Raw genomic sequence first — 26,790 nt, 5'->3', positions numbered from 1 at the left:
CCTCCTGAGCTGTCTGGCTGCTTCTTTGTTTTTTAATTTGCAGTGTTTTTATTTTTATTTTTTAATTCGACCTGTTTGTGTCAGAGTCACGACAGTGTCTGGTCTGACAGCAGCTTGTGTTTTCAAGTTAATGATAAAACAGCAGAAACGTTATCTTCATCCGTCCGTCACACAGCCGCCGTCAGACCAAAGAGACAGAAAAACAGGAAGCAGAGACGACAGGAGGGACAGTGAAAGACGTGAGTCGGAGCGACAGTCAGGATAATCCTCCTCTGATCAAAGAGTTTCTGAACAGCACAGAAACATTTGGGTTTCACTTCATCCAGCAGCTCAGAGCCACATTTATGTCACACTGCAACAACAACAACAACAACCTCTCAGTGTGACATGTCACACACTGAACATCAGACTGGTTCTTCCTCTGGAGAAAACGCAGCAGCTCAGCTCAGATCCAGATGTGATCGACACGTTGACATTTTAAAGGATCAAAGGAAAAAACTTCAGCTGTTTAATGGAAGATAAAATCCACTGTTTCCTTTCTACAGAAGAAAAAGACGAAGTTTCCTTTGTTTCCTCAAATCTTCACTTCCTCCACAGCTAACAGCGCCGTCTGTTGACGACGACATGCAGCTTCACCCCCTAACCCCGAGTCGCACGCTGCTCAGACAGATGAGTCCAGAACCCACAGGACAAGAAACGACCACGGAACCAGGTGAGAGGTGAGTTCGTGGTTATTCAAGTAGCTGTGTCCCGTACACCTCCTGTCCCCGGCCCGACCACCGGCAGGAGAGACGGTTCGGTTCTGCTCAAGGTTCCCGGTCAAAGGGAGCTGTTCCTGACCACTGTCGCCTTCAGACCCTGATCTGGGGTCAGACTCTGCGAGACCATGAAACCGTGTTGTCACTGAAATAAACGAGCGAGTTTCATCTGTAAGCGACTTCAGTTTTTCAGTTTTTCAGTTTTTCATTTTCTGCTGGAAAAGTTTCTCACTGACGTCTGAGAGCCTGAAGGCAGCTCAGGGCTCAGTGTGTGTGTGTGTGTGTGTGTGAGAGTGAGTGAGTGAGTGTGAGTGTGTGTGTGTGTGTGTGTGTGTGTGTGTGTGTGTGTGTCTTTGAATGAAGCAGAACTAATGCTGATGAATGTGAATGAATTTATCACAAAATGGAAGCTGGTTGTTCTTGTTTGTCCCACAGGACCTGAACACATCGTCCCTTCATTGTGGTCCAGTGTGTGTGTGTGTGTGTGTCTTTAATAAGCAGTCTCCAGCTGGTCTGGGACCAGCCTGATACGTTATCAGAGTCAGCAGTTAATCACCAGCTTGTTAAGTTTCTGTCTTAATGGGATTCTGGACTCGGTTTGACAGCTCGCACACACGTGAACGCGTTTCTGCTTCACTGATAAAGGTCAAAGGTCACAGCCCTCAAAATGTCACAGCAACTACAACTCCCAGAGTGCACTGCAGTCAAACTGTCCCACAGCTCCTCAGGTGGTCTCTGATCATAGCGGCTCACTGAAATTACACAACACATCTGGACTCAGATAAAGGTTAAAGGTCACGATAAAGAGCCGAGATATGAGACTGTACACACACACAGAGAAACCATCACAGACTGACTGACTGGTGTTACTGGTTTCACTGGTCACTCTGAGTCTCTGCAGCCATTGCTGGTGAACTGGTTCTGCCCCAGTCTGGACGTTACTGTGTGTAAACATCACGTTCTCATCGTCTGAACTTTGACTCTTTGGATCAGCTCCTCTTCTTCTTCTTCTGTGTTTTATTGGGAGCAACTGGAGGGAAACCAGACCATCACACCTTGTCTGCTCCTCACTGTTCCTCTGATGTGATCGGCTCTGAGTGACTTCCCCACCGTCGTTTCACTGACGTACTTCACTTCCTGTCAGAACGTCTCCGAGGACGAAGCTTCTGGATGAATCTCAGACTTTTCGCTGGATCCCACCTGAACAGTCCGTCCGTTTCCTGGCGCCCGCCGGTCCGTGCTGAGATCTGAGGTTCAGCCTGGATGTCTCCGTCAGGTGTTTGTGTTTAAATCAGAGGTGAAATGAAACTGGTCAAAGCTGCTGAGGTCAAACAAAGAGACGAGTGAAGCGCGACGTGAGACTAATATGCTCCCGCTCGTCTTCAGAGGGATTAAAGGATTCGGTTGTTCCACCGTCAGGCTGAATTTAACAGCTCGCCATCCAACCGTGACCCACGACCGGATCAGCGCAGTCCAACCCGTCGAACACGTTCCCGACGGGGCGGCCAATCTCACGGCTTCTTCTCTGATCAATAAATCTGATCAGTGATCAGCTCGTCCATCCATCATCACAAAAATTTCAGTGTGTTGTCATGGAGACGGGCAGACGTCAGTCAGCTGAGGACAATTAAATTTGCGTTTCTGATGCTTGTAAAGCTTCAGAGGTCCATTTGATCCTCTGCTGGTTACTGATTACTGATCAGATTCTGGAGCAGTGGATCCACCTAAACCACTTTAACCAAACTTCATACAAATTTCTGATGATTTAAAATCATCACAGCTGGTTGTGTGAACACACATTAATATAACCAGGAAACCAGACTTCATTCATATTTTCATAGGTTTCATCAGAGTGAATATCAGGTCTGATTCAGACCAAACCTCAGTCACATTTTTAAACGTTTCACTGAGAAAACAACAAAAACCAAACAACCAACAGGTCACTCAGTCAATCACAGCAACAAATAATAATAACTACCCTCACTCTGCCTCTGATCACACACACACACACACACACACACACACACACACACACACACACACACACACACACACACACACACACACACAGCAACAAGCGAACTTTGTCAGCAGCAGAAAGACGAACTGAGCTGCAGCAAAAACACACGTGACCTGCAGGAAACAAAGTCATGTGACACTGAACATTTTTCTTTGGACCAAACCTCATTCAGATTTTCACAATTTAGCAGATGGAGGGAAACAGAACATGAACTGAGCTGGAGTAAAAACCTGCTGTTGACTGTTCTGACCAGCTGATCAGAGGGATCTGTTCTGTAAACATCAAACGGCAGCGAGTCTCAGAGTCTCAGAGACTCTGAGACTCAGAGTCTCAGAGTCTCAAAGTCTCTGAGTCTCAAAGTCTCAGAGCAGATGCTGAAGCTTCTTCAGAAAATCTCTGTAATCAACAAACAGCAGCAGGAGGTCGAAGGAGCAGAATCAGCTGATTTGTTGCTTCAGGACTGAGAGAAAACACGAGTCTGTATCTGAGCTGTCTGTCTGTCTGTCTCTCTGTGTCTCTGTCTGTAAACCTGACGCCACTGTTATAAAAAAACGTCTCCTCCTCAAACACCAAATGAACTTTACATCACAGGCAAACGTTTGTCTCATCTCCACCCGTCTGTCTCACTGCTTCACATTAAACTTCCACACAGCCCCCAACCCCCCCCCCCCCCCCCTCCCCAACCCCCCTCCCAGTTTAATCTGCTGCAGCCTAAAGCCTCCGTTGCCCTGCAGCTGAAACTGGGCCACAGGGAGAAACGGCCCCCCCCCTGCTCCCCTCCACCACAGCAGACTGAGGATCGACAGCTCGAAGACTTGAACCTGAACCTGAACCCTCTAACCTTTTAACTTGAACGCACAAACATGAAGACGCCGGTGACCCGCATCAGTCCACGTCCTGCTCACCGCTCAGCTTCTTGTTCATTCGACTTTCTCAACATCTGAGTTTTTGAAACTGGAGAAATTCGCCCTCAGAAATGTGAAGTTTTCTTTTTGTGTCACGGTACATACGATTTGACGTATCTTAGCCTCGTTTGACCTGTGATGATGATGTGTCTCATCTGTGAGACTGAGCGCGCTCCTTAAGACAAGAATGAAACCAAGACAGCATCAGAGATCTTTGCTGGTGTGACGGCACAGTGTTGATGAAATGATCGATAAAGCTCTGAGACCCTGACTCCTGTCTCCAAATCCTGATCAAAGACAACTCTAAGGTTCCTCACAGTCGTGCTGGAGGACAAATTAATGCCATCCAGAGAAACTGTATGATCAGATAAACTGATCATACAATAACCTCAGTTTTGTCAGAATTCAGAAGCAGAAAGTTCCAGGTCATCCAGGACTTTATGTCTTTAAGACATGTCTGCAGTCTGGCTAACTGCTGCTTCCTCTGGCTTCACAGATAAATATAGCTGCATCATCTGCATAGCAATGGACATTTATTCCATGCTTCCTGATAATGTTGCTCAGAGGAAGCATGAGGTGAAAACCAGCCCTGGACCCTGATCAGTGTCTGAGATCAGGTGAGTTCAGGCAAACGCAGTCGTGTCGTTTTCTCCTGAATGTGTTTGTTTGTCAGCAGGATTTTTACGGGTCAGATCGTGGTCCAGTCTGAGATTAAACCACGTCAGGGTCAGTTCAGGAACGACCGGAAACACAGTGTCTGCTGGAGATGCACCGAATATTCGGCCACTGAAAATTTTCAGCCGAAAGACTTTTATCACTGACACAACACGGCCGAAACAGGATGTTGTGATGACGCAAGCGAAAACCGCGGCCAGTTCAAGCATGTCTGGAAAGGCCAACATGTCCGCGGTGTAGACGTATTTCAGTAAATCTGAGAAAGACACACGGATAGCGATTTGCAAAACATATAATGTCGAAATTTCAAGAGTGGGTGCATCTGCAAAGAATTTCTCCACGTCAGGTTTAATTTATCACCTGAAATCCAAACATATCGATCGCTGTGCTGAATGTGAGAGGAAAGCAGCGCAGAAAAGGAAAATCCCTCCAAGCACGCCCACTCCGGCTGTGGCGGACGTTTTTGAAAAGGCAAGTTAGTGTAAAACTTAAAACTTAAAGCGTTGCGACTCTTGGTGCATTTGTTGTTGTTAAAGGCCTACGGTTAACATACGGACTGTGGCAATCTTTGTTTTGATACTATTATGTTGTAGGCTTACAGCGAAAATTTTAAAATACGTTTTTATGAGAGAACATATTTAATTTTACAATCTTGTTTAAATTGATTTATTCTTTGAAACATTCATATTAATTTATGTAATCAGTATTACACAGTCATAGCCAGAAATGCAATGGTACTAATAACTGGCATAATAATTTCTTTTGGTTTTCAGTTTTGGTTTCTTCATTTTTGGTTTCGGCCAAGAATTTTCATTTTGGTGCCCAAATTGAGAAACTGCATCAGGTGATTGACGTCACAACCGACAGAGGTCAGATTCATCAGATCTCTGCTCATCACGAACCAGAGGAAGAAGAAAAAGAAGAGGCAGATTTATTTCATCGATGAAACTCGTGAAGCTGACACTTTACAATTCTGTAAAATTAAATTTGATTACACAGAAGAGATTCTGTAATCAGAGGCAGAACCACAGACCAACGTGCTGCTGAACAGAACCGACCCGAAACATCTATCTGCTCAATTATCTCAATAATTATCTGATAATCAAAGATTTATTTACATAAAAAGTCTAGACTTGTTCTTGTCGACGCTGATTAAATCTTTGTTTGTGTCTCTGGACTCGTCTCTGGACTCGCACAAACCAAAACACTGGGACAAGAATCAACAGATCAGTTTATAAAAACCATCACTGACGCTGAGACAAATAAAACCTCAGAATCAAAACCGAAGCTGGAACCAAACCAGGCCTCTGCGGTGGTTCTGGATAAAACGTCTGGTTGGAAGTGGTCACGTTAAATCAGATCCGCTCTGAGCTGCAGCAAAATGAAGGTGGACTCAGAACCGGTTCCAGTTCTCACATCTTCAGTCTGATCTCAACCAAACACACACACACCATCTAAGCTCTTAGGAAACCCGTTTCTGTTCTGAGGCGGGAAAACTGCAGAGAGAGATACGAGGTTTCCTCCTCACCGTGACCCAGTTGCTGTCGGTTCATGAGGAACCAGGTCACGTGGATCGGATTCTCTCCCAAAACAAAATTCAGACTCCAGGATCCGGAGCACAGACACAGACAAAGGTCAAAGAGAAAACTGAAGCAGCTCAGAGTCCGAGAGAAGTTTTTAGAATTCATAAACCCCCAGGACCCAATCAGGGCCCGGCCAATCAGGGTCCGGCCAATCAGGGCCCGGCCAATCAGGACCCGGCCAATCCGGACCCGGCTCTGCAGCTGCACACTGTTGCACAAACCTCCAGTCATCAAACAGGTCAAGGTCACAGCACAAACCCCGCACTCAGACCGGGACGGGCCGGACTGAACCGCGCCCTCGTGTCCCTGCTCCCGGGACGCACGTGTGGTTTTATTGGTAAAGCAGAAACTCGTACCTGCGCGTGGAGCGGCTCCCCGTGGTCAATGAGGCTGAGGAACGGGATCTCCAGGAACGAGGCCATGAAGTCCACCTGTAGCAGCTCTTCGCGGCTCTGCGGGAAGGCGAGCACGGCGGACACTCCCTGCATCACGACACCCTGACACACGCACCGGAACAGGGACTCCGGGTCCGCGGCGACCGGCTGTCGGGACACCAGCTCCAGGCTCAGGTTGTAGGGCAAGAAGTTGTCCCTCTCCCGCTCCCGGTCCTGATCCCGGTCCCGGTTCATTGCGGTGGCGGCGGCGGCGGCGCGACTCAGCGCCGCCTGAACCTGACCGCGAGCCGCCCGCTGCGCCGGCAGGAGCGCACCGACGCGCACCGTGTGTCCGATCTGCGCCAGGAGGCGGCACGGCTGCGGGTGGAGGAGACACGGTGGCACGAAGAGGAGCTGCAGGAGGAGGAAGGCTCGAAGAGTCCGGGACCAGGAGTACAAGGAGGAGGTGAAAGACATCCTGCCGCGCTCTCAGCATCGCTCTGTCGCTTGTCCGGTTTCTCCTCCTGCTCCGCCGAAACACCGAGAGCTCGCTGCTGCTGCTGAGTGGAGACTGAGGGGTAGGAGTGAGGAGACGGGAGGGGAGGTGGCGTACCAAAAACAGGAGGTGCAGAGGAGGAGGCTGAAGACGGGAGACGGAAAAGGAAGGGAGGAAGACGGAGTGAGAGAGGGGGAGGAGGAGGAAAGGACAGGAGGTGCTAAAGAGGAGAGGAAGGGGCTGAGGGGGTATGGGGGGGGGGGGGGGGGGGGTAAGGAGTGGAGGAGGTAGAAGAGAGGAGGACAACAAAACAAGGATGGAAAAGAGGAAAAGGAGGACAAAGTGGTAGAGGAGGAGGAGGAGGAGGTAAGGATGCAGAGGAGACAGTGAGAGAGGGTGGGAGGAACAGCAGAGAGGGGAGCTATCCTCACAAGAGGAGGCACAGAGAGGAGGAGGAGAAAGAAGATGAAGGTCAAACTGGAGAGGAGGTGTGAGGGAAGGAGGTGGAAAAGTTCAAATAAAGGAAGGAAAATAAAGGATGGAAGGAAAACAAAATGAGGGGGGAGGAGGTGAGAGAGAGAGGAGAAGAAGAGTCAGGAGGAAAAACTAAGGAAGAGTGGAAAGAGACGAGAGATGAAAGTAAGATGAAAAAGTCAGGAGGAAAAGTAAGAGTGCAACAGTCGAGGAAGTGCAAAGGAGGTGTTAGAGGAGAGGAGACAGGAGACGGTGAAGAGGAGGACATTAAAATAAAAAGATGGAGAGGAGGAGAGGGGTTATTCCCAAAAAGAGGATGTGCAGAGAAAACAGGAGCAGAGAGGAGGAGCTGGGGGGGGGTGTCAGATTTTATCCTATTTTATTATTTATTGTTGTTTTTTTAATTTGTTGTTTTTTAGTTTATTGATTAATAATTGGAGCCGTGGGCTTTGATGGTCGCAGCTCTGGAACTGTGACTGTAACTGTGTTCAGAAGTCCCATCAGAAAAACTGCAGGTTTAAGTTTCATCTGTCAGAGACGATCTGTCCCTCAGAGACGTCCCTCTGCAGGTTCACAGACAGACGGAGGGACAGAAACAGACTGATCAGACTGATCGTATTGATCGTAGCAGGTTGGATCAGACATGATTCCGGTGCAGTGTTGCTGGTGCAGAGGGTTTTTGGGGAGAATCCAGCTCAATTTTACTCCGTGAGGTTTTGATTCGTCATCCTCAGAACATCACAGCTGAGAGCTGGGCTGCTCTTACATAACACACACACACACACACACACATAAATATGTATGATTAGAGAAACTAAATGATCCACATCGTTTGATCCTCAGATCTGAAGAGAAGAACTGACCTGAAATCAGCTCACACACACACTTTGTTTCACACAGCATGTGTTCAGACTGTGTGATCCTGACCAACACCTCCTCCTCCTCCCTGACGCCTCGAGGTTCAGACTTCCTGTTCCAGTCAGAATCAGCTTCATGTGATCTTTGGTCCTCACAAGCATAAAAAGACAAATGTGTGTAAATGAGACCTTTAAATCATCTTGAGCTCTGACACGCACACGCACGCACACACACACACAGGAATAAGTTCACATTATTAAAAACATCAGTGATATTTGTGTTTTTCTCTTTTTCACCTGCAGCTGTTTGATATTTCAAATTTCAGTTGAATTCAGTTCAGTGTAATTTATCCAGCTCCTCCACAGTCAGAGAGCCAGAGTCTGACCCCAGATCAGCAGACACAGCTCCCTGTGAACCCGGCTCATATGGGGGACCCTCCTGCTGAGGGCCGAGCTGGGTGAGAGGAGGAAGAGGAGGAAGATAGGACAGCTAGGGATGGAGGAGAGGAGGAGAAGGACATGCAGCATATAAAACATGATACACACAGGAAGTGGACGATGTTAGAGGGACAGCATTCAGATCCCAGGACAGTGAGTGGACACTGTCCTCAGCAGGTTACAGCTGTGATAGGAAACAGAGCACAGGAGCAAACAGCTGTTTCATCACAGTCTGCAGAGAATATGGATCCAACATGGATCTGAAGCAGAGTGGGACATTAAACACAGTCATGTGCTAGAGACAGAGCCAGGACCACAGACAGAGACACCTGCAGACAGGACCACAGAGACACCGGCAGACAGACACAGAGAGACCTGCAGACAGGGACAGAGACAGAGACCAGAGAGAGACAAGTCCAGAGTTAACTGGATATCCTGATAACAGGGAATTACAGTAGTCCAGCCTGCCTAACCCTTCCTCAAAGTCGTCCTGGAGAAGAAGGACAAATTAATACCATCCAGAGAAACTGTATGATCAGATAAACTGTTTCTGAGGTTTGGGACCAAACACAATAACCTCAGTTTTGTCAGAATTCAGAAGCGGAAAGTTCCAGGTCATCCAGGACTTTATGTCTTTAAGACATGTCTGCAGGCTGGCTAACTGCTGCTTCATAGATAAATATAGCTGCATCATATGCATAGCAATGGACATTTATTCCATGCTTTCTGATAATGTTGCTCAGAGGAAGCATGAGGTGAACAATATGAGTCCAAGCACAGAACCCTGTGGAACTCCACGACTGACTCTGGTGTAAATGGAGGAATCATCATTAACATGATACGATTCAAACCAACATGCAAACAACAAACAGTACTGAGAGAGTTATCACACTGTTCAAGACAGAAGTCCATTTATACGTTCTCTCACACACACACACACTCCACAGAACCCAAACAGCTCAGTTACTTTTAGGATCTGATTTTTATATAAATTCAAACTTTTTCTACCATTTTCTGTTTGAAGTTTAGCGGCTGTAAACTTCTTCTGCCTTCAGCTGTTGGGACACTGACTGGAAATCGGACACACGGCTCTACAAAAACAAAAGGCTTTTATTTTTTAAACAGAAATCACAGAGAAAGAGTGTGTATTTGGTGTGTGTGTGTGTTTACGTGTGTATCTGGTGTGTGTGTTTACGTGTGTATTTGGTGTGTGTGTTTACGTGTGTATTTGTGGGTATGTGTGTGCGTGTGTGTGTTTATGTGGGCTTCGTGAGCAGCTGGCTGGAGAAGTCGTACAGATCCTTGTTGATTTTCTTCAGAGTCTGAACTTCTTCTTCCAACTCTGCGACTCGAACCTTCGTGTTTTCACCGTCACCGAACACGGACTGAAACACACAACACACAGACAGTGAACACACAACACACACACACCTGCTGACACACTGGTTAAACTGGTCCCAGTCTGTCTGTCTGTCTGTCTGTCTGTCAGCAGAGTGATGGATTCTGGGATTCTGTCACGCTTTTATTCTGAAGGTGAAATAATAAATCACTGTGCTCCATTCAAGCACCTGCTGTTTCAGTGGGAAATCTCAAGACCAACTCTTAAAACTTATTAGTCTTCAGTAAAGTTGACATGTTGCCTCGTGACGCTCAGACACAAACCATCTACACGTAAAGTTAATTTCTCTCGTTAAATGATTTTTATCTGTGGAACGTTCTGTTTACGTTAACGTTCTCCAGCCGTGGAACATCAAACGTAAACCGATGTTACAGAATGTCCGTCCGTAGTTTTAGTTTGTTACATCTACTTCAAACTTCCCAGCATGCACTGCTGTCTGTTTATGTTTATGTTTAGTTCTGATTTTAAAATTTAAAAAAAAGGAAATTCAGTTTCAAAATAAAAACCAGACAGTTGAATTTCAAAGTAAAAGAGATTTTAGGTCTGATTTCAAATTAAATGACAGAAACTTCCCAGCATGCCGTGCTTCTGGAAAACATTTACAAATCTGAGGGAGGTTCTTAGTTTGTGCTGAGTCTCTTGACATCTGACCCACGTCTGACCTGTGGTCAGTTTGTGGGTGACGTTGATGTGATGTGAAGCGTTGCATTATGGGATTGTTGGACAGCAGCATTCATGTTGGACTCTGCTGTTTGTTGGCTCCACACACAGATAAACTTAGACTCAGGTAGATCACCTGAGGTTTAAGCCCTGCCCCCCTCTCACCTTGTCAGTCACAGCGTTCATCAGAGAGTTCAGCCTATCAGCTCTCTGCAGGTACGTCTCCGCCTCCTCCTGAAAACAGAAAAATAAATGCACCTGGTTAATTGTGCTCTCGGTTTTGGGGTTGTAATGTTGGTGCGTGAGGGCGGCTCGGTTTCACCTGCGACTCACCTGTGCATACAGACCGAGCCGGATGCACACCTCTCCTGACTCTCCGCTGTCGCCCTCCGAGGCGTGCAGGTGTCGGCTGAAGCGTGGGAGAGGGACGGCGGGGCGACTGTCGGGCAGGAACATGTTGGCTGGAGCCGCCATGATGACGGTATTCGTCACTGGACCTGAAAGCACAGACAGGAAGTGATATCAGAGAACCAATGAGCTGTGACCTGAACTGTGACATCATATGGATCCAATCAGAAAACAGAATAATCCAAATATTGACATCTGCGAGGAGACAAATGCAGCCTCTGTCCCAGGTGTCCTCGTCAGCTGATCTGCACTCAGCCAATCAGAGCGTGTGCTGATGAACAGTAACAAACACAACCACAACACAACGGACCTTCAAAATAACATGAGGCAGTGTTTGCGCTCTGACTGTACTTCAGCCTCACATACATCACTTCCTGTGTTTATCTTTCAAAATAAAGTTAGTTAGGGTTAGGGGGTAAGTTTGTTTATGAGACTCAACTTCTGAACCTGTTAGTATCGGTTCTCCACAAATCAACTGCAGATCATCTGCACACACAGACACACACACACACACACACACACACACGAAGCTCTGATTGGATGGACGGATCAGATGTATCCTCTGATGAACCAATCAGGTGTCTCCTTTAAAATGAGGATCTGTACTTATTGAGCGTTGAGTTCAGTTCCTGTGGTCGGGCTGACAATGCTCACTTCCTGTATTATCAAAGTATTTACAGGAGTTTTACTGCACTTTTTTGTTCTCTCTCTCCTTCACTCGTCTTATTTTCCATTTCACAGCTTCCTTCCTTATTTTTTTGCCCCTCATCCCTCCGACACAGATTTTGATTTATTGCTCTGACGACTGAAACCAGTCAAACAGCTCAGAATAAAAATCAGAGGAGACGTTTCATCTTATCCTCAAATACCTGAACCAGAAAAATCTGCAGCAAGAGTAAAGTTTCTTGTTCTTTATGTGAAAAGTGAAGCAGAATGTTTGATGTTTAAAAGTCAAACATCAGCCTCTGTTCACCTGAAACCCCGTGTCCACGTCCTGACCGGAATTTTATGTTCACAAAGATCATCTATCAGCCTGTAAAATATGGCTGCCACGATCAATCTGATCATTATAGGTTGATAAAACATCAGAAAATGCTCATTAACACGCAACATGAGACCCGACAGCAGGAGGAGATTCATGAAATGTCCTGACAGAAAAATTTCGACCAATCAACAATGAAAACGTCCCAAACTTTTCAAAGCCGACACTTGTATGATTAGAACAACAGGAAGCCAGAGGTAAACACTGGAAACAAAGACAAAAATTCACTGAGATTCAACATAACAACGGAACAAACACGAGAGACTTTTCAACCTTTAACTGACCGAACTTCAACTGTTTCCTGAACCTTCACCAAAGTGTTTCCTCACCCAAACAAACAGACTCAGGATGCAAGCGACGGTGTGAAGAGTCCGTAAAACTAAACCCTGACTCCTGACAGTTCTCACATCTTCCTGAAACTGATCAGTGGCGTGGGACAGAGTCCTTCCTCTACGAATATCCTATAAATCCTTTCACCCTCCGGAGTCAGAAGGAAGGAAAATTCACCAAATTGAAAACATAAAAACAAACGTCCTCGGATGCAGCCGGACCAAGGACGATGACACACAGACAAAGATCATGGACACAACGAGGACGTTTGAACTTCGGCTTGATCCCGATGTTCATGATGAATGAATGAATTATTTTACCTCGATGCTGCACAGGCACAGGTCATCACATGGCTTCAGTCATTCAACGGCAGCAGCTAACATCTGACTGTAAAACGCGTCGTAACAAAGTCAACTCAACATCTGTAAGATAAAGTTAAAGTGACAAAAAACTTCAGTTTCTCAGTCTTCGTTCTCAACTGTTCACATCTTCTCTTTTATTAGTTTATTAAATTGTGGAGAACACGATGTCGGCCGAGCCAGAACCGCGATGGAGAACAACCGCTGACCGAATGTATCCAGGCTCTGTTCCTATAGGACATCAAAGCCTTTGGAGAACCGGTTTTGGTGCTTGTGGACCACACAGAGAGTCCAAGAGAGACTGTCCACACAGCCAGATAGAGGACGATCCTACTCACAGAAAATATTCTGAAGCTCTAAACATTATAATAAAGAGGAAATTTATTCATCCTGAAGGAATTTCTTCTACCAGATGTTCCTCAACCTTGGTTTTATTCCAGTAACTGGAATTTGTGAATGATTTAAGCACAGACGCTTCTCGAACTCAGAGCCTGAAACGATCGAGAGCTTTAACAAAACAAACATTTAATCAGAGCTGATTTAAACAAAATCGCAGATCAATGACGGTCTTGGATTATCAGAGCTGAATTCCTGTTGAATATGAGTCAGTGAAACATCATGAAATATATAAAAGAGGCCGACGGGGCTCAGACTGCAGAGGATCAAACAGCCTAATTAACTCTTCATCAATAAGTATCGATCGATCAGTCTGTATCTGACCTCTCAGCATCTTTTTTAAGTTGTCTAAGATGTAAATCGACGTCTCCTGTCTGTCTGTCTCCTGTCTGTCTCTCACTGCTGGTGTTTAAAATGAATCTATGAATCCTGGTGAGAGGAGACGATCTGCTGTGGAGAAATCTGCGGTGTCAGCTTTAATCTGCTCGGCCTCCGGGTCGATCCATGAAAAACATTTTCTTTCTTTCACCAGAAATAAATCTGGATTTCCAGCTTATCAGAGGGAAGCCACAAACACCGAGCGGAGCTCTGCTCTGCCTTCTATAAATCTGACTCGTTTCACGCCGACAAAAGCTTCAGATCACAGCAAGGAAACAACACGTGGGAGCCAATTTACTGCCGCTCACAGAGCCACAGCCTCCAGCCCTCCATCCTTCCACCAGACTCAAATCCCTCCACAATAACAACCCGTCTCTGAGGTTTTCCTGCGGCGCTGAGCCTCGGCCCGCTGTCACTCCGACTTCCTGTCTGGGGATTTTAACAAATTAATTTCTTCCAGATCACCTCGAGGATGAGAGGTGACAGCCCGCTTGGGAACAGGAGGATGTTTGCGGTAATGAGTCACGCTCGGCGACGAACGCCTGACAGTTGAAACAGGAGCCAGCTCGCTTCGAGCAGGCTGGGGCGGCCGTGGACTTTGGACCGCACGGAGATCGGCGGGTCGCCGGTTTGATTCCTCGACCAAGCACGATGGATACGCAGAATGGATGGTGGTGGTGAAGGAGACGCGCCCTCCGCCTCTGCGACCATGGCCGTGGTGCCCCTGAGCAAGGCACCAATGTACCCCAGCTCCCCGGGCTCTAGGGAAGCCCCCCGCCCCAGTGTCTCCAGTGCAGGTGCATGCTTGTGTGTGCGTTTCGTTCACTTGGTGTGGGTAAAATGCAGAGAGTCATTTCCCCAGGACGATCAATAAAGTACAAACTTAAACTTGCACCACGAGGGAAAGCGGTCAGATTTGACCGGTCTGTTCAGGTGTATCTGCGTCGCTCTACTCCTCCGTTACCTTCGTGATTCTTAATCTTTACTGCGAGTAGTGAGAAGTTTAACCCCTCAGATCCTGAGCAGACGACCCTCTGACAGCTGCTTCAGGCAGAAGCGAACAAATCTTCCTTTTTCTCCTCGTTTGTGTTTTACATGGATCTCGATCAATAAAATCAGTAATTTAAAACCAAACCATCTGATAGGAAATCTGTCTCTGGCAGAACTGCTCGTCTCTGTCCTGTCTGTGATTAGTTTATTATCAGTACGAATTTACGAAGGCGACCGGACCTGGACTCCCAAAGACGGTGAGGACCTGTGGACGTCTGGAGGCATCATTTACACCTTGAGGGTTGTTGAGGTCACATCACACGTGATTCATTAGGGTCAAAGCACAGTCTATTGTTGGACTGAATGTTTCACGCTGAGCTCGGGAATCAAACCCTCGGCTCTGACAGCGTTGGTGCCTTGCTCAGTGGAAGCAGACGAAGTGTCGCTGTCAGAGAATCGATATCTTTGTTTCCTCTCGAGTTCCTGTAAACGAGCCGCTGAATAAAACATGGTGCTGGGGGGACTCCTGGGAGACAAGGACACGGGGGGAGAGAGACGCTACGAATGAGGACGGAACAGTGGTTTTAGTCCTGACAGATAAATTCTGAGTCTAATTTCTAAAACAAAAGAAGCAGTTTGAGCCTCTGCACAGGGTCAGTCTCAGACCTGAACTCCATGTCCTGCAGGTCCTGAACACAGATGTTTAATGTCCCACTTCCCCCAGAGCCCTGTCTCTGAGCCAGCATGTCCATCAGCAGCCGTCTGTCCCACTGAAGTGTCCTTGAGCAGGACTCTGACTCCCCACCTGCCTCATTAACAGTCTCTGAGGACAAGGCTGACATGCTCAAATGTAAATGTGAAGAGACAACAAGAAGAGGACAAGGACACACACCAGCTGAAGGCTGAAGACACCCCCACCCCAAACAGCAGAGCGGGTCAATGAAACTTTGCTCCGGTCGTCACGACGACCCGAGATGAATAATTTACATAGATGAGTTGCGACGTGAGGACAGTCTGACAACGTCCCTCTGTCACAAACACCTGATAGATTTAAAATGGTCCCACATTAAACTGGTCCAACAGTTAAACTGGCCCCGCATTAAAACCGGTCCAATATGAAAACTTCTCCAACATTGAAACTGGTCCCACATTAAGGGTCTCAGGTGTGTAACCCAGGTGAGAAGATCCAGTGCAGAGTGAGTGTGGGAGAAAACCCTGATCTGCAGCCGCACACCGAGTATCTGCAGTGTGCTGGCGTCTCTTCAGCCTCGAACACTCTGGGCCTGATTAATGTCTCCATGTTGGACCAGATTTGGACCATTAGTGTAATTCCAGCAGCCGGAGCCAAGCGACCGATCAATATTTGTAATTGAGTGTGAGATAATTTCCCAGTTTCTCTCACTGCAACAAGCAAGAAATATACTTTCACTTCTCAGTTCAATCCCCCGTCACAGACTGTGGATTTATTCAGAGGAAACGTTTCACTGCTGAAGACTTTTTTATGATTTACAGAAGTGAAGACGCGTCGCACGGAGAAAAGCTTTTAACGATGTAATAAAAAAAACAATCAGGACTTTGCATCACACCATTAGATTAAACCTCTTTTCACACAAAGTCCAAAAATATTTGAATCCCTTTGATTTCTATTACACCAATAAAACTATATTTTTATATAAAACCAGGCACAGAATAAATTGGCGGAACCTTAAAACAGCTTCAGTTTAACGTGACGGACTCAGACCCAGCAGCTCTCAGCCTCCTCTGCTGTGGGTCTGGGAGACAGACCCGCTTCATGTTTCAGAGCAGATGAAAACTTTCCTCTGACAGATCTTAGAGTCTGGTTCAGGTTTTCCTTGAACCCCTAGTTAAGCTGCTATAGACTCAGACTGTCCGGGGACTTCCCATGATGCATCGGGCACCTCTATCCTCCTGTAAACCACCTGCTGCCTCCAGGATCCTGCTCAGCAGCCACTGCCACAGTCAGCTGTCTTATCATTCTTTCACTTCTCACTTCCCTTCCCATGAACTCTGACCGAACCTCACAGTTCATATCTGTACACACGAGTGAAGAGTAAAGTTATAAACACGGAAACAAATGTAGCTCTAACGCTAACCAGCGCTCGGTGTAACACACCTGTCGGTCCTACAGCCGGGGCCCGAGGCCCCGTGATCCCTCACGATTCTCCCTACGGGTCTGAGGCCGAGGCAGAGACTGAACAAACACTGAGGTTTCATCATGCTTCTGTTTTTATGTCTGTGGAATAAAGTGAGTGAATCTGAGCTTTAATCCTCTGACAGAAATAATCAGGGTTTAAAACAACAGAGAGAAACGTTCTCAGTCTCAGCTGTGCTTCCTGCGTCGTTTGGTGATTTCATCTGAAACTGTTTGGCGGCATTTGGAGATTTTTGATGGCGTCGGATGATATTTGATGGTGTTTGATGATACTCGATGGCATTTTCCCGACCTGCAGACACAGATACGAAGCAGCTGAGTTTGTGCTGCTGAGACGGATCAGTTTGAGGCGCCGCCGTCACGGAGGATGAAGCTTTTCTTTCACCACTCCGGTTTCATTGTAAGGAGCGTCGGCAGCAGGACACGAAGAAAGACTGAGAATGTGACGTAGGCGGGGGACGAGTCCGTCTGTCAAGCCAAAGGAAGGATTATCGTCTCCCGACGGTCTGTTTGAAGTGAGACGCCCTTCAGCGCAGAGAGGATTTGGTTAATTACAAAGTGCCAGTCACGAGCACAGCGGGGCGTTTTGTCTTCGTGTTCCTGTCAGCCGCCGCACGGTCGCTCATTATGAACGAGAAGGAAAAATAAAAGCTCATCCAGAGACACGAGGCCGACAGGGTCAGAGGATTCGTTACTAAACCAGCAGCAGCAGAGAAGAATCACCGAGGTTAAATTCACCTTCACCTCAGAGAGCTGAGCTACAACCGAGGTAATGAATCAATGAATTAGTGAATCAATGAGTCTGTGACTGATAAGATTTTCTGAACACAAGTGAAACCGTGAATCTGAAACTCACAGTTTTATAACCATCACCAGCTGAGTCCTGAGCTGGATGGAGGGCTTTAATTTTGAAGGACTGTGAGGGTTTTTATTGTGAAACAGTTGGACAGATTCTCCTGTGGGAAAGCTAACCCTTTTATTATGAAAGAACACGAGAAGGGTTTATTGAGGGGGCCTGAGAAGGTTTTATTGTGAAATAGTTGGGGGCTTTTATTGTGAAGCTGTTGGTTGTTTTCTATTGTTGGAGCTGAACAGATTTTAGAGTAGAAACAGCCTGATGGGTGTTGATTCAGTCCTCAGACCAGACAACCCAGAATCCTCCTCAGTACCAGTCTGATGATGTCACACGAACAGCTGTGACTTACCTTTGTGGGTGAGGCAGCGGATGCTCTGTTTGCTCTGGATGTCCCAGAGTCTCACTGTCTCATCATGCGACCCGGAAGCGAGGAGAGTCCCGTCCATCGAAATCGAAAGACAGGTCACCAGGTTCCTGAGAAGAATCGGAGAGTTCGGATCAAACACCGCCCTGATCGATGAGCCGCTACAACCCTGATCGATAAACATCTAGAAACATTTAATGTTAAATCCTGTGAGAGATCAGATGGAGAAATTTCCTGTCTGTCCTCTGAGTGTGGAACAGGTGAAAGGATTCAGGTTTGACATGTTTCATGATGTGTGTGTGATTTGTACTCTGCGAACCAAAGGTCTCACACTGTCCCACACGTCCCTGTTCCCTGTTATCTTCATGGTACAGTGTGTGGACACTGATCTCGTGTCTTGTCTCTCAGGTCCTTTCTTACTGTGATTCATGTGAACACGGTTTCACCTGTGTCCTTTGAAGACCTGGTTCCCATCGTTGTCTGACTGGAAGGACTTGTCTCGACCGACGCTCTGTGGAGGAAACAGCCAAAACAGTTAATCTTTATCGACAGCAGACGCAGAGACAGCAGCTGAGCCTCAACGCTCAGTGTGTTATTTATCAAATTCAAACCTTCAGCGTCTCTGATTTTCAGAGTTTCTCAGTTTTCGATCAGAATGAACTGAAACTCTTCGGGTTTCAGACCAAACAGACTCAACAGTAAAATCATGTGAAGCTTCAGACTCTGAGATCCGTCTGAGACCAGGAGCTTTAAACCTCTGAACACCACCATCACCCAGGGGACAGGGACACAGAGGGACCGTCGGGGGCGTTTTCTGGAGACAAGCTCTGTGGTTTGTTTGGAGGATTAACTGAGCAAAGCAACAACAAGAGTCAGGGACGTGGAGATGAATGAATGAATGATCACAGACACTCTGCAGGACACACACACAGACACACTTTGTAGTGGACTTTGTAGGACACAGAATGAGGGTCACAGGATGTTGGATGTAGGACACAGTTTGTGGGATTTGGGGTGTGCGTGTAGTTTGTTGGACATAGGACACTTGTAGGATGATGGACGTAGGACGTAATTTGTATTATGTAGAAGGGACGATGAGGGACAAAGGATGTAGGACATAAGGTGAAGGACATACACAGCAGGATGTGGGATACAGGACGTTATGATGTAATGATGCAGACTCACCTGGCTGCACAGAGACACCTGGAAAATGTTCCCATCACTTCCTCCGCAGAACAGGAAGTACTCGCAGGGGTCAAAGGTCACAGACATGATCTCCACGTCAAACAGGACGGACAGGAGCAGCTCACCCGAGGACAGCTCCCACACCTGGAGAGACATCAGAGACATGTACGTGAACAAACCTGTGGGATCGTCTTCAGAGAAGACGAGCCAGAGAAGACAGGAAGTGGTTGGACTTGTGGCCAGCTGACCTCTGACCCCTGCCCTCCCTCCTCTGCAGACCGCTCCCGGTTCAGTTCCAGCCTGCACTTAAAAACCTGATCATTTAAAGCGAGAGCCGCAGCCGTTAAATATGATGTCACAGCGCCTTGACGTGTCATTACCGAGACTCCGCCTCCTGTGATTTATGTTGCGGGAGACTTTCTCGAAATTAAAAACAGATCTGAGGACAGTGAAAGGAGACGCCGCCCGCTCATTGACATCAGAGCTCTGATCCCAGGCTGCCAACGACATCACAGTCACACCCCTGCCCTCTGATTGGTTAACGGCTGATCATCTGCTTCGTCAGCGTTTTGTGTCTGAACGAGCAGCTAAAGTGATTCATCCCTGACGCCGTCCTGTCTCAGTGTGCAGCTCACGATGGGATCAGAAACACCTGTGAATAACACGGCAACAGAAACTCCTCCATCTGTCTGCACCTGTCAATCAACCTGACGTCATTCATTATCAAACACAAACCAAAAGCTGGGAAAAGAAAATCTGATTATTATTTATTCTGGTTTCAAATAAACATACAGAGCATTTCCCAGTGTGACGAGCGGGGGGGGCGGGGCAAACAGAGCGACGCCAAGTGTCTCTGATCGACTTCCCCTCTGTCCAGCGCACACGACCCAGCTCCTCATCCACTCCTTACTGTAGCAGACAGCTTCTCCTGTCTCCCTACGAGCGGCCATCTTGGAAGTTTGGCAGAGCGGCCATCTTGGACGTTTGGGAGTCTAGTACTGTCACAGCTACTTCTGAGTGGAGAGGTTGGTCCTATCACCATGGAAACCAAACCGAGGACGTTTTCGGGATGCACGTCTTGTGCATACAGACTGTGACGTGACAGATTTAATTCCACTGTTTAACACATTTGTGATGGAGACAAAGAGACGTTGTGAATTTGTCCTTTAACTGAGGAGCTCTGGTCTTAAAGCTTAGTTTCTGTGACGTAACGTCAGACTGTGTGAGATTTAACACAGTGAGCAACAGAGTTTTAGGACAAACACTTTGCTGCTGATGTTGATGAGATAACATTTGTGGTGGCGCAAACATTTTGCTGCGGCCCGGAGGCTATACTCCTTAACGAAATTTCGCCTGTACTTCTGTGCAAGTGACAATAAAGTTCCTATCCTATAAACACTCGCTCTCAGGTTTTCGGCTGAATGTTTCACAGCGTTATCTGAAGCAGACACATGTGTTTGTTCTGTTCACAGGAAACGAAAATAACTGCTGATAAACAATCACTTTTAAAGGTCACTGTAAGCTTTTAATTTGAAGGAATTTGTAACTGCTCTGTATGTATGCATGCATGTGTGTGTGTGTACTTGTAGATCTATCTTTGTGGGGACCAATCTGAGCAAAGACCAGAATGAGGACATGAGTGTGTGCAGCTGTTTCACTGACTGTTCTGAGTTCATGCAATCCGGGAGGATTGTGTGACTCCCACTGTTTCCTGTGTGTGTCCACAGTTTGGCGTCCATCTGCAGACTCACCTGCGACTGACGTCTCTTTAAATCGTCACTGACACCTACGACCACAACTATTTTTTCTGCTCTCAGTATTAGCTCTGACTTCAATAGAACTGAATCCTCTGGAGTCTCTGAACACAAACTCTCTCTGTCACATTAACCTGAACATCCAGGTAAACGTCCACCTGTCCACTCAGCACGTCTCTTTGGTTAAGGTTAACCCCGACCCGACCGCAGTGGTTTTTTTCCCTGAACTTCAATGGTTCTGTTATGATCGGCAGGTGCAGCTCTGCTGTCCAGGTGCTACAGACCTGACCTGTGGTACCTGTGCAGGTGTTATAAACATTCTTACCTTGACGGTCTGGTCTAAGGAGGCAGTGGCAACTCTGGCCTGAGCTCCCATCAGGCCACAGTGCAGGTCTGTGATTGGCAGAGAGTGACGAGACAGGACGTGACGAGGCTCAGGGGCATGGCTTAAATCCAGCTGGATCACACTGAAACACACACATACAGAAAACTGTGAGAACAACAAAACGTCTTCACACCGGTTTCCTCATTCAGAACCTCCTTCAGAAAACAATCGATTATTATTCAGCCTCTGTTACAGACGACACGTTGGCTGTTTACTGGTGAAGATGCAGCGAGGTTTCCAGCTCCAATCCTCCAATCAGATGGAGGGTTAGGTCTGACCAATTAGATCGATTTCAGTTTGTACACATTAACAATGAATACTCCGTGATCGACGTTAGACATGAAGTTCCACAAGGTTCAGAGCTTGGACCAGTTCAGTTCCCACCTGTACCTGTGAGTAAAGCCAGAGGAAACCAGGAAGGACCAGAGACCTCCTGTCCAGCTCAGACACACATTAGCTCAGAACCTCAGAGTTCTCTCTGATCCGGACTCGTCCTCTGACTCACATGACCCTCCCATGATGCACCGAGCTCCTCTCCATCTGTTCTCAGTCAGGTTACATTAACACATTACTGACTCAGCTTCTTCTTCTTCTCTGGTTTGTTCTCATGATCTCACTAACACGTTCACATGAGACAGACTCCAGCTCCTGTGAACTGACCCTGACAGTCAGTGCGACTGGGGTGGAAATGCTGTTTGTTCAGAGTGTGTTTGATCTCAGGTGTGAAACCAGGTGTGTTCAGGTGCAAGTTACCTGCACAGACTCCACACCAGAGCCAGGTTGTCCTTTCCCCCGGAAACAAAATGGCTGCTGTCATCCGTGAACTTCAGACAGGTGACGTCCTGGTAGTGACGACTGAGGACAGACAGAAGCTTACCTGTGGACACCTGAACCAATCAGAGAAGGCCAGTTTGAATTTGTTCTGCATTCAGGACACGTTTTATAGAAACGCTTCATCACCACGTGACTACTGAAACTGCCATGGAAAACAGAGGTTAAGAAACATCTGTAAAACGATTCTTCAAATGAGGATAAAAACACGACAGAAGGAAAAATAAAGCCACAGAATAAGAAACACACGATTACCAGGTATGTTACACGTACACGTCCCATAACACATGCAAGCAAAACATACTAAATAAAAAGAAAGAAAGCACAAAGGGAGGAGGAGACGTAAATCCTGCTCTGACTCACCTCCCACAGGTAAACAGCTTCAGCGACTCCAGCGGCGAGGAAAAGCCCGTTAGGTGAGGCCGTCAGACAGGTGACCACACCTGGACACACGATCTTCTGCTGCAGCTGATCCTGCAACACACACACACGCACGCACACACACACACTGATCAATAATCGATATTGATTGTGACATTTCTCAGTCTCCAGTTAAAGCAGCACCCTTTCGAAAGTTATAAGGCAAAAAAGGGTGCAGGTAAATCTACACACCTGTATGACCTCAGTGACATCACACCATGATACACAATCACACAACACAGCCTGTATCTCTGAGCTGCAGAACGAATACATACGAACCTTCATTCAAAAATCTGTCATTTTACTATGTGTTCGTTCATCAGTCACTGAACAGACGCACAGATCAGCTGGGACGCGTTACTCAGTGCAAACAAAGACCGACTTCACATTCGGCGTGAACACATACCCAGCACGTTACTGTTCAACTCAGCCTTTCCTCCTCATCCACCCGGGACCCTCAAGCAAAACAAACAATGGAGGCGGCAACGTGCAGCCGTAATTCATCACAACACACTGGTTTAACATAAAGTCGAATGGACTTCGGTGGATTATCTCTATCCGAAATTAAAAGCAGGTCCCGTAGGTTGGTTACACGACATGATTTTGTTTTAAGGTCAAACTGTGTTTGAAGGAAAGCTGTCTTTTTTAAAATGCCAGATTTCTGAACGGGGTTTGGCTCTGATCTGTCCGCGTGTTCAGAAGCGATTCTGGGCTTTTCCCACGCACTGTCACCTCCCCGCGGTGGCTGGGTGGACGGTGCGGTAGCGGTGCAACACGCGGCAGGTGTTCTCAGGTGTGTTCAGCGGACGCGGCCGTACCTTCCTCTGGATCTCCCACAAGTTGATGAAGTTCTTGCCGAGCTGGCCCGACAGCAGGAACTCCCCGCCGATCACGGTGAGCGTCCGAGCGGAGCTGTTCCCTCCGCGGTACGAGAGCAGGCTGGAGCCGCTGTGGAGGTCGAACACGGTGCTGTTCCATAGCTGAGAGCCGGAGTCGCTGCTTACTATCACCTCCAAAGGAGCCGCCATGTCGGGTCCAGCGACTCACGGCACACGCGGGAAAACCAGCTGCCTGCCGGCAACACCGCTACGTCATGTCCGAGGCCCGGTGCGTTCTGGGAAATGTAGGAGAAGCGAACAGTAACTCTTTATTTCCCATGTTAGAAAATAATCAAAACATTGTTCTTACTGAATTCACGTTTATAAAAATGTGAATAACGGTTTAAGAAATCAAAATAAATCAATAAATACTTATATATAATATAATTACTTTTTACATAAAAATAATAAAACCAGAGAAAAAAAATGAAAAACGGCATCTTCAATTCAATTCAATTCAATTCAATTTTATTTATATAGCGCCTTCCACAATCAAAATTGTCTCAAAGCGCTTTACAGAGACCCAGAGTCTGACCCCAGAGCAAGCACTTAAGGCGACAGTGGCAAGGAAAAACTCCCTTTTAACAGGAAGAAACCTTGAGCAGAACCTGGCTCAGATGGGGGACCCTCCTGCTGAGGGCCGGGCTGGGTGAAAGGAGGAAAAGGAGGAAGATAGGACAGCTAGGAATGGAGGAGAGGGGGAGAAAGACATGCAGCATAATACAGACAATGGACAATGTTAGAGGGTCAGCATTTACATTACAGTTAGTGAACAGTTATTGGATAATGTGTGCTCAGCAGATTACAATTATGAAACAGAGCACGGAGGCAAAAAGCTGTCATGACTGGTAATTATTTACATTACAGTTTGCAAAGAATATTAATCCAATATTTATCTGTAGCAGAATGGAACATTAAACGTGTTAGAAATGGATCATTGTGAACAATAAACAGCAGCAGGTGGGTGGAGCCAGGACCATAGGACATGCAGCTCTGGAGCCAGAGACACCTGCAGACAGGTACAGAGAGAGACAGGCACAGGACTACGGGACAGAGAGGACACAGAGTTAATGACATGGAATAAAGGCTAATAAATTTGAGAGCGGGACTGAGGAGAGAAAGAGAAAGAAGAAGAAGTGCGCAGTGGATCATGGGATGTCCCCCAGCAGCCTAGGCCTATAGCAGCATAACTAGGGGATGATTCAGTTGCCTGAGCCAGCCCTACTAAGGGCTATATCCTTAACTGTAACAGTGTCTATAGAGATAATTGTGACTAACTATAAGTTTAATAAATAACTAGGACTGTAACTACAACTAATTATAAGCTTTATCAAACAAGAAGGTTTTAAGCTTCGTTTTAAAATTAGAGAGGGTGTCTGCTTCCCGAACCCAAACTGGCAGTTGGTTCCATAGGAGAGGGGCCTGATAGCTAAAGGCTCGGCCTCCCATTCTACTTTTAGAGATTTTGGGAACCATAAGCAAACCTGCATTCTGGGAACGAAGCAATCTGTTGGGATGATATGGTATTATCAGCTCTTTGAGATATGAAGGAGCCTGGCCATTGAGGGCCTTATATGTAAGGAGAATGATTTTAAAATCAATTCTGGATTTTACAGGAAGCCAATGAAGAGAAGTTAGTACAGGAGTAATATGATCTCTCTTGCTAATTCCAGTCAGTACTCTCGCTGCAGCATTTTGGATCAGCTGGAGGCTTTTTACAGAGTTAACTGGACATCCTGATAATAGGGAATTACAGTAGTCCAGCCTAGAAGTAACAAAAGCATGGACTAATTTTTCAGCATCACTCTGCGACAGAATGTTCCTAATCTTACTGATATTGCGCAGGTGAAAGAAGGCGGTCCTAGAGACTTGTTTTATGTGTGAGTTAAAGGACAGATCCTGATCAAAAATAACTCCAAGGTTCCTCACAGTCGTACTGGAGGCTAAATTAATGCCATCCAGAGTAACTATATGATTAGATAAACTGTTTCTGAGGTGTTTGGGACCAAACAAAATAACCTCAGTTTTGTCTGAATTCAGAAGAAGAAAGTTACAGGTCATCCAGGCCTTTATGTCTTTAAGACTTGCCTGAAGTATGGCTAACTGATCTGTTTCGTCTGGCTTCATAGATAAATATAGCTGGGTATCATCCGCATAGCAATGGAAATTTATTCCATGCTTCCTGATAATATTGCCTAGGGGAAGCATGTATAAGGTGAACAATATCGGTCCAAGCACAGAACCCTGTGGAACTCCATGACTTACTCTGGTATATATGGAGGGATCATCATTAACATGAACAAACTGGTATCTATCTGACAGATATGATTTAAACCAGTCTAGTGCTCTTCCTTTAATCCCAATAACATGTTCCAATCTTTCCAATAGGATACTATGATCAATAGTGTCAAATGCAGCACTAAGATCTAGCAGGACAAGTATAGAGACGAGTCCATTATCTGATGCTATAAGAAGGTCGTTGGTAACTTTCACCAGTGCTGTCTCTGTGCTATGATGAACTCTCAATCCTGACTGAAAAACTTCAGACAAACCGTTCCTATGTAGATGGTCACACAACTGAGATGCAACAGCCTTTTCAAGAATTTTCGAATTAAAGGGGAGATTGGATATAGGTCTATAGTTTGCCAAAATGTCAGAGTCCAGAGAAGGCTTTTTAAGTAAAGGTTTGATAACTGCAACCTTAAAAGCCTGTGGAACATATCCTGTTACCAACGAGAGATTTATCTGATCTAATATGTGAGTGCCAATCAAAGGCAATACATCTTTAAGAAGTCTGGTCGGGATAGGATCCAAAAGACATGTTGATGATTTAGATTTAGAAACTATTGAAGTCAATTCAGCTAGCTCTATGGGAGAGAAACAGTCTAACGACAAATCAGGACTGGCAGACATTTCTAAAGATGCTGTTCTAGACATACCTACATCATTAACAGTTGTAGGCAGGATGAGATGGATTCTGTCTCTAATGTCTACTATTTTGTTTCTAAAGAAGCTCATAAAGTCATTACTAGTGAGAGCTAGAGGGATGGATGGTACAACAGAGCTATGGCTCTTTGTCAGCCTGGCTACAGTGCTGAAAAGAAACCTAGAGTTGTTCTTGTTTTCCTCTATTAATGATGAGTAATAGGCAGTTCTTGCCTTACGAAGGGCTTTTTTATACATTATAAAGCTGTCTTTCCAGGCTAGGTGGAATTCCTCTAAATTAGTGGATAACCAATCAATCAAATAAACGTTTATTTAAAACACACAAATAAAATAATAAAATATAATAAAAATTTTTATGAGAAACTGTGAAGTTGATTAAACCACTAAAGATTTTAGATCATTTACTGTCAGTCTGATGTGACACATACAACAACATCATATCTATTTAGCTCCATA

At 46.3% G+C, this 26,790-nt stretch overlaps 2 protein-coding genes across 2 annotated transcripts in view; both read right to left on the bottom strand.

The window, feature by feature from the left end:
• grin3bb (glutamate receptor, ionotropic, N-methyl-D-aspartate 3Bb) overlaps positions 1 to 7,020 on the bottom strand; it is a 26,585-nt gene extending 19,565 nt beyond the window's left edge. Inside the window, exon 1 of the mRNA XM_041040413.1 lies at positions 6,298 to 7,020. Coding sequence (XP_040896347.1) covers positions 6,298 to 6,792 — 495 coding nt within the window. The 5' untranslated portion in view covers positions 6,793 to 7,020. The remainder of the gene's footprint in view (positions 1 to 6,297) is intronic.
• Positions 7,021 to 9,571: 2,551 nt separating this feature from the next.
• wdr18 (WD repeat domain 18) lies at positions 9,572 to 23,589 on the bottom strand. The gene is made up of 10 exons (XM_041040474.1): positions 23,329 to 23,589; positions 22,454 to 22,564; positions 22,013 to 22,146; positions 21,200 to 21,341; positions 19,121 to 19,264; positions 18,382 to 18,446; positions 17,921 to 18,045; positions 10,973 to 11,136; positions 10,805 to 10,873; positions 9,572 to 9,965 (listed from the first exon to the last, which is right to left on the bottom strand). Exons 1-10 carry the CDS (start codon positions 23,536 to 23,538, stop codon positions 9,837 to 9,839), a joined length of 1,293 nt encoding a protein of 430 aa, XP_040896408.1. The 5' UTR covers positions 23,539 to 23,589; the 3' UTR covers positions 9,572 to 9,836.
• Between the last annotated feature and the right edge of the window lie 3,201 nt (positions 23,590 to 26,790).

This window comes from Toxotes jaculatrix, chromosome 6, assembly GCF_017976425.1.
Source record: "Toxotes jaculatrix isolate fToxJac2 chromosome 6, fToxJac2.pri, whole genome shotgun sequence".
NCBI classification, from domain to species: Eukaryota; Metazoa; Chordata; class Actinopteri; family Toxotidae; genus Toxotes; species Toxotes jaculatrix.
This window is presented reverse-complemented; position numbering and strand designations above follow the sequence as displayed.

Excerpts from the sequence above, each read along its gene's own strand:
- wdr18 (XM_041040474.1), bottom strand. The coding sequence starts at position 23,538 with ATGGCGGCTCCTTTGGAGGTGATAGTAAGCAGCGACTCCGGCTCTCAG. Across the intron at positions 18,447-19,120 it reads AGGTGTCTCTGTGCAGCCAG|AGCGTCGGTCGAGACAAGTC; the intron begins GTGAGTCTGCAT and ends TTTCCTCCACAG. Across the intron at positions 10,874-10,972 it reads GGCTCGGTCTGTATGCACAG|GAGGAGGCGGAGACGTACCT; the intron begins GTGAGTCGCAGG and ends TTCTGTTTTCAG.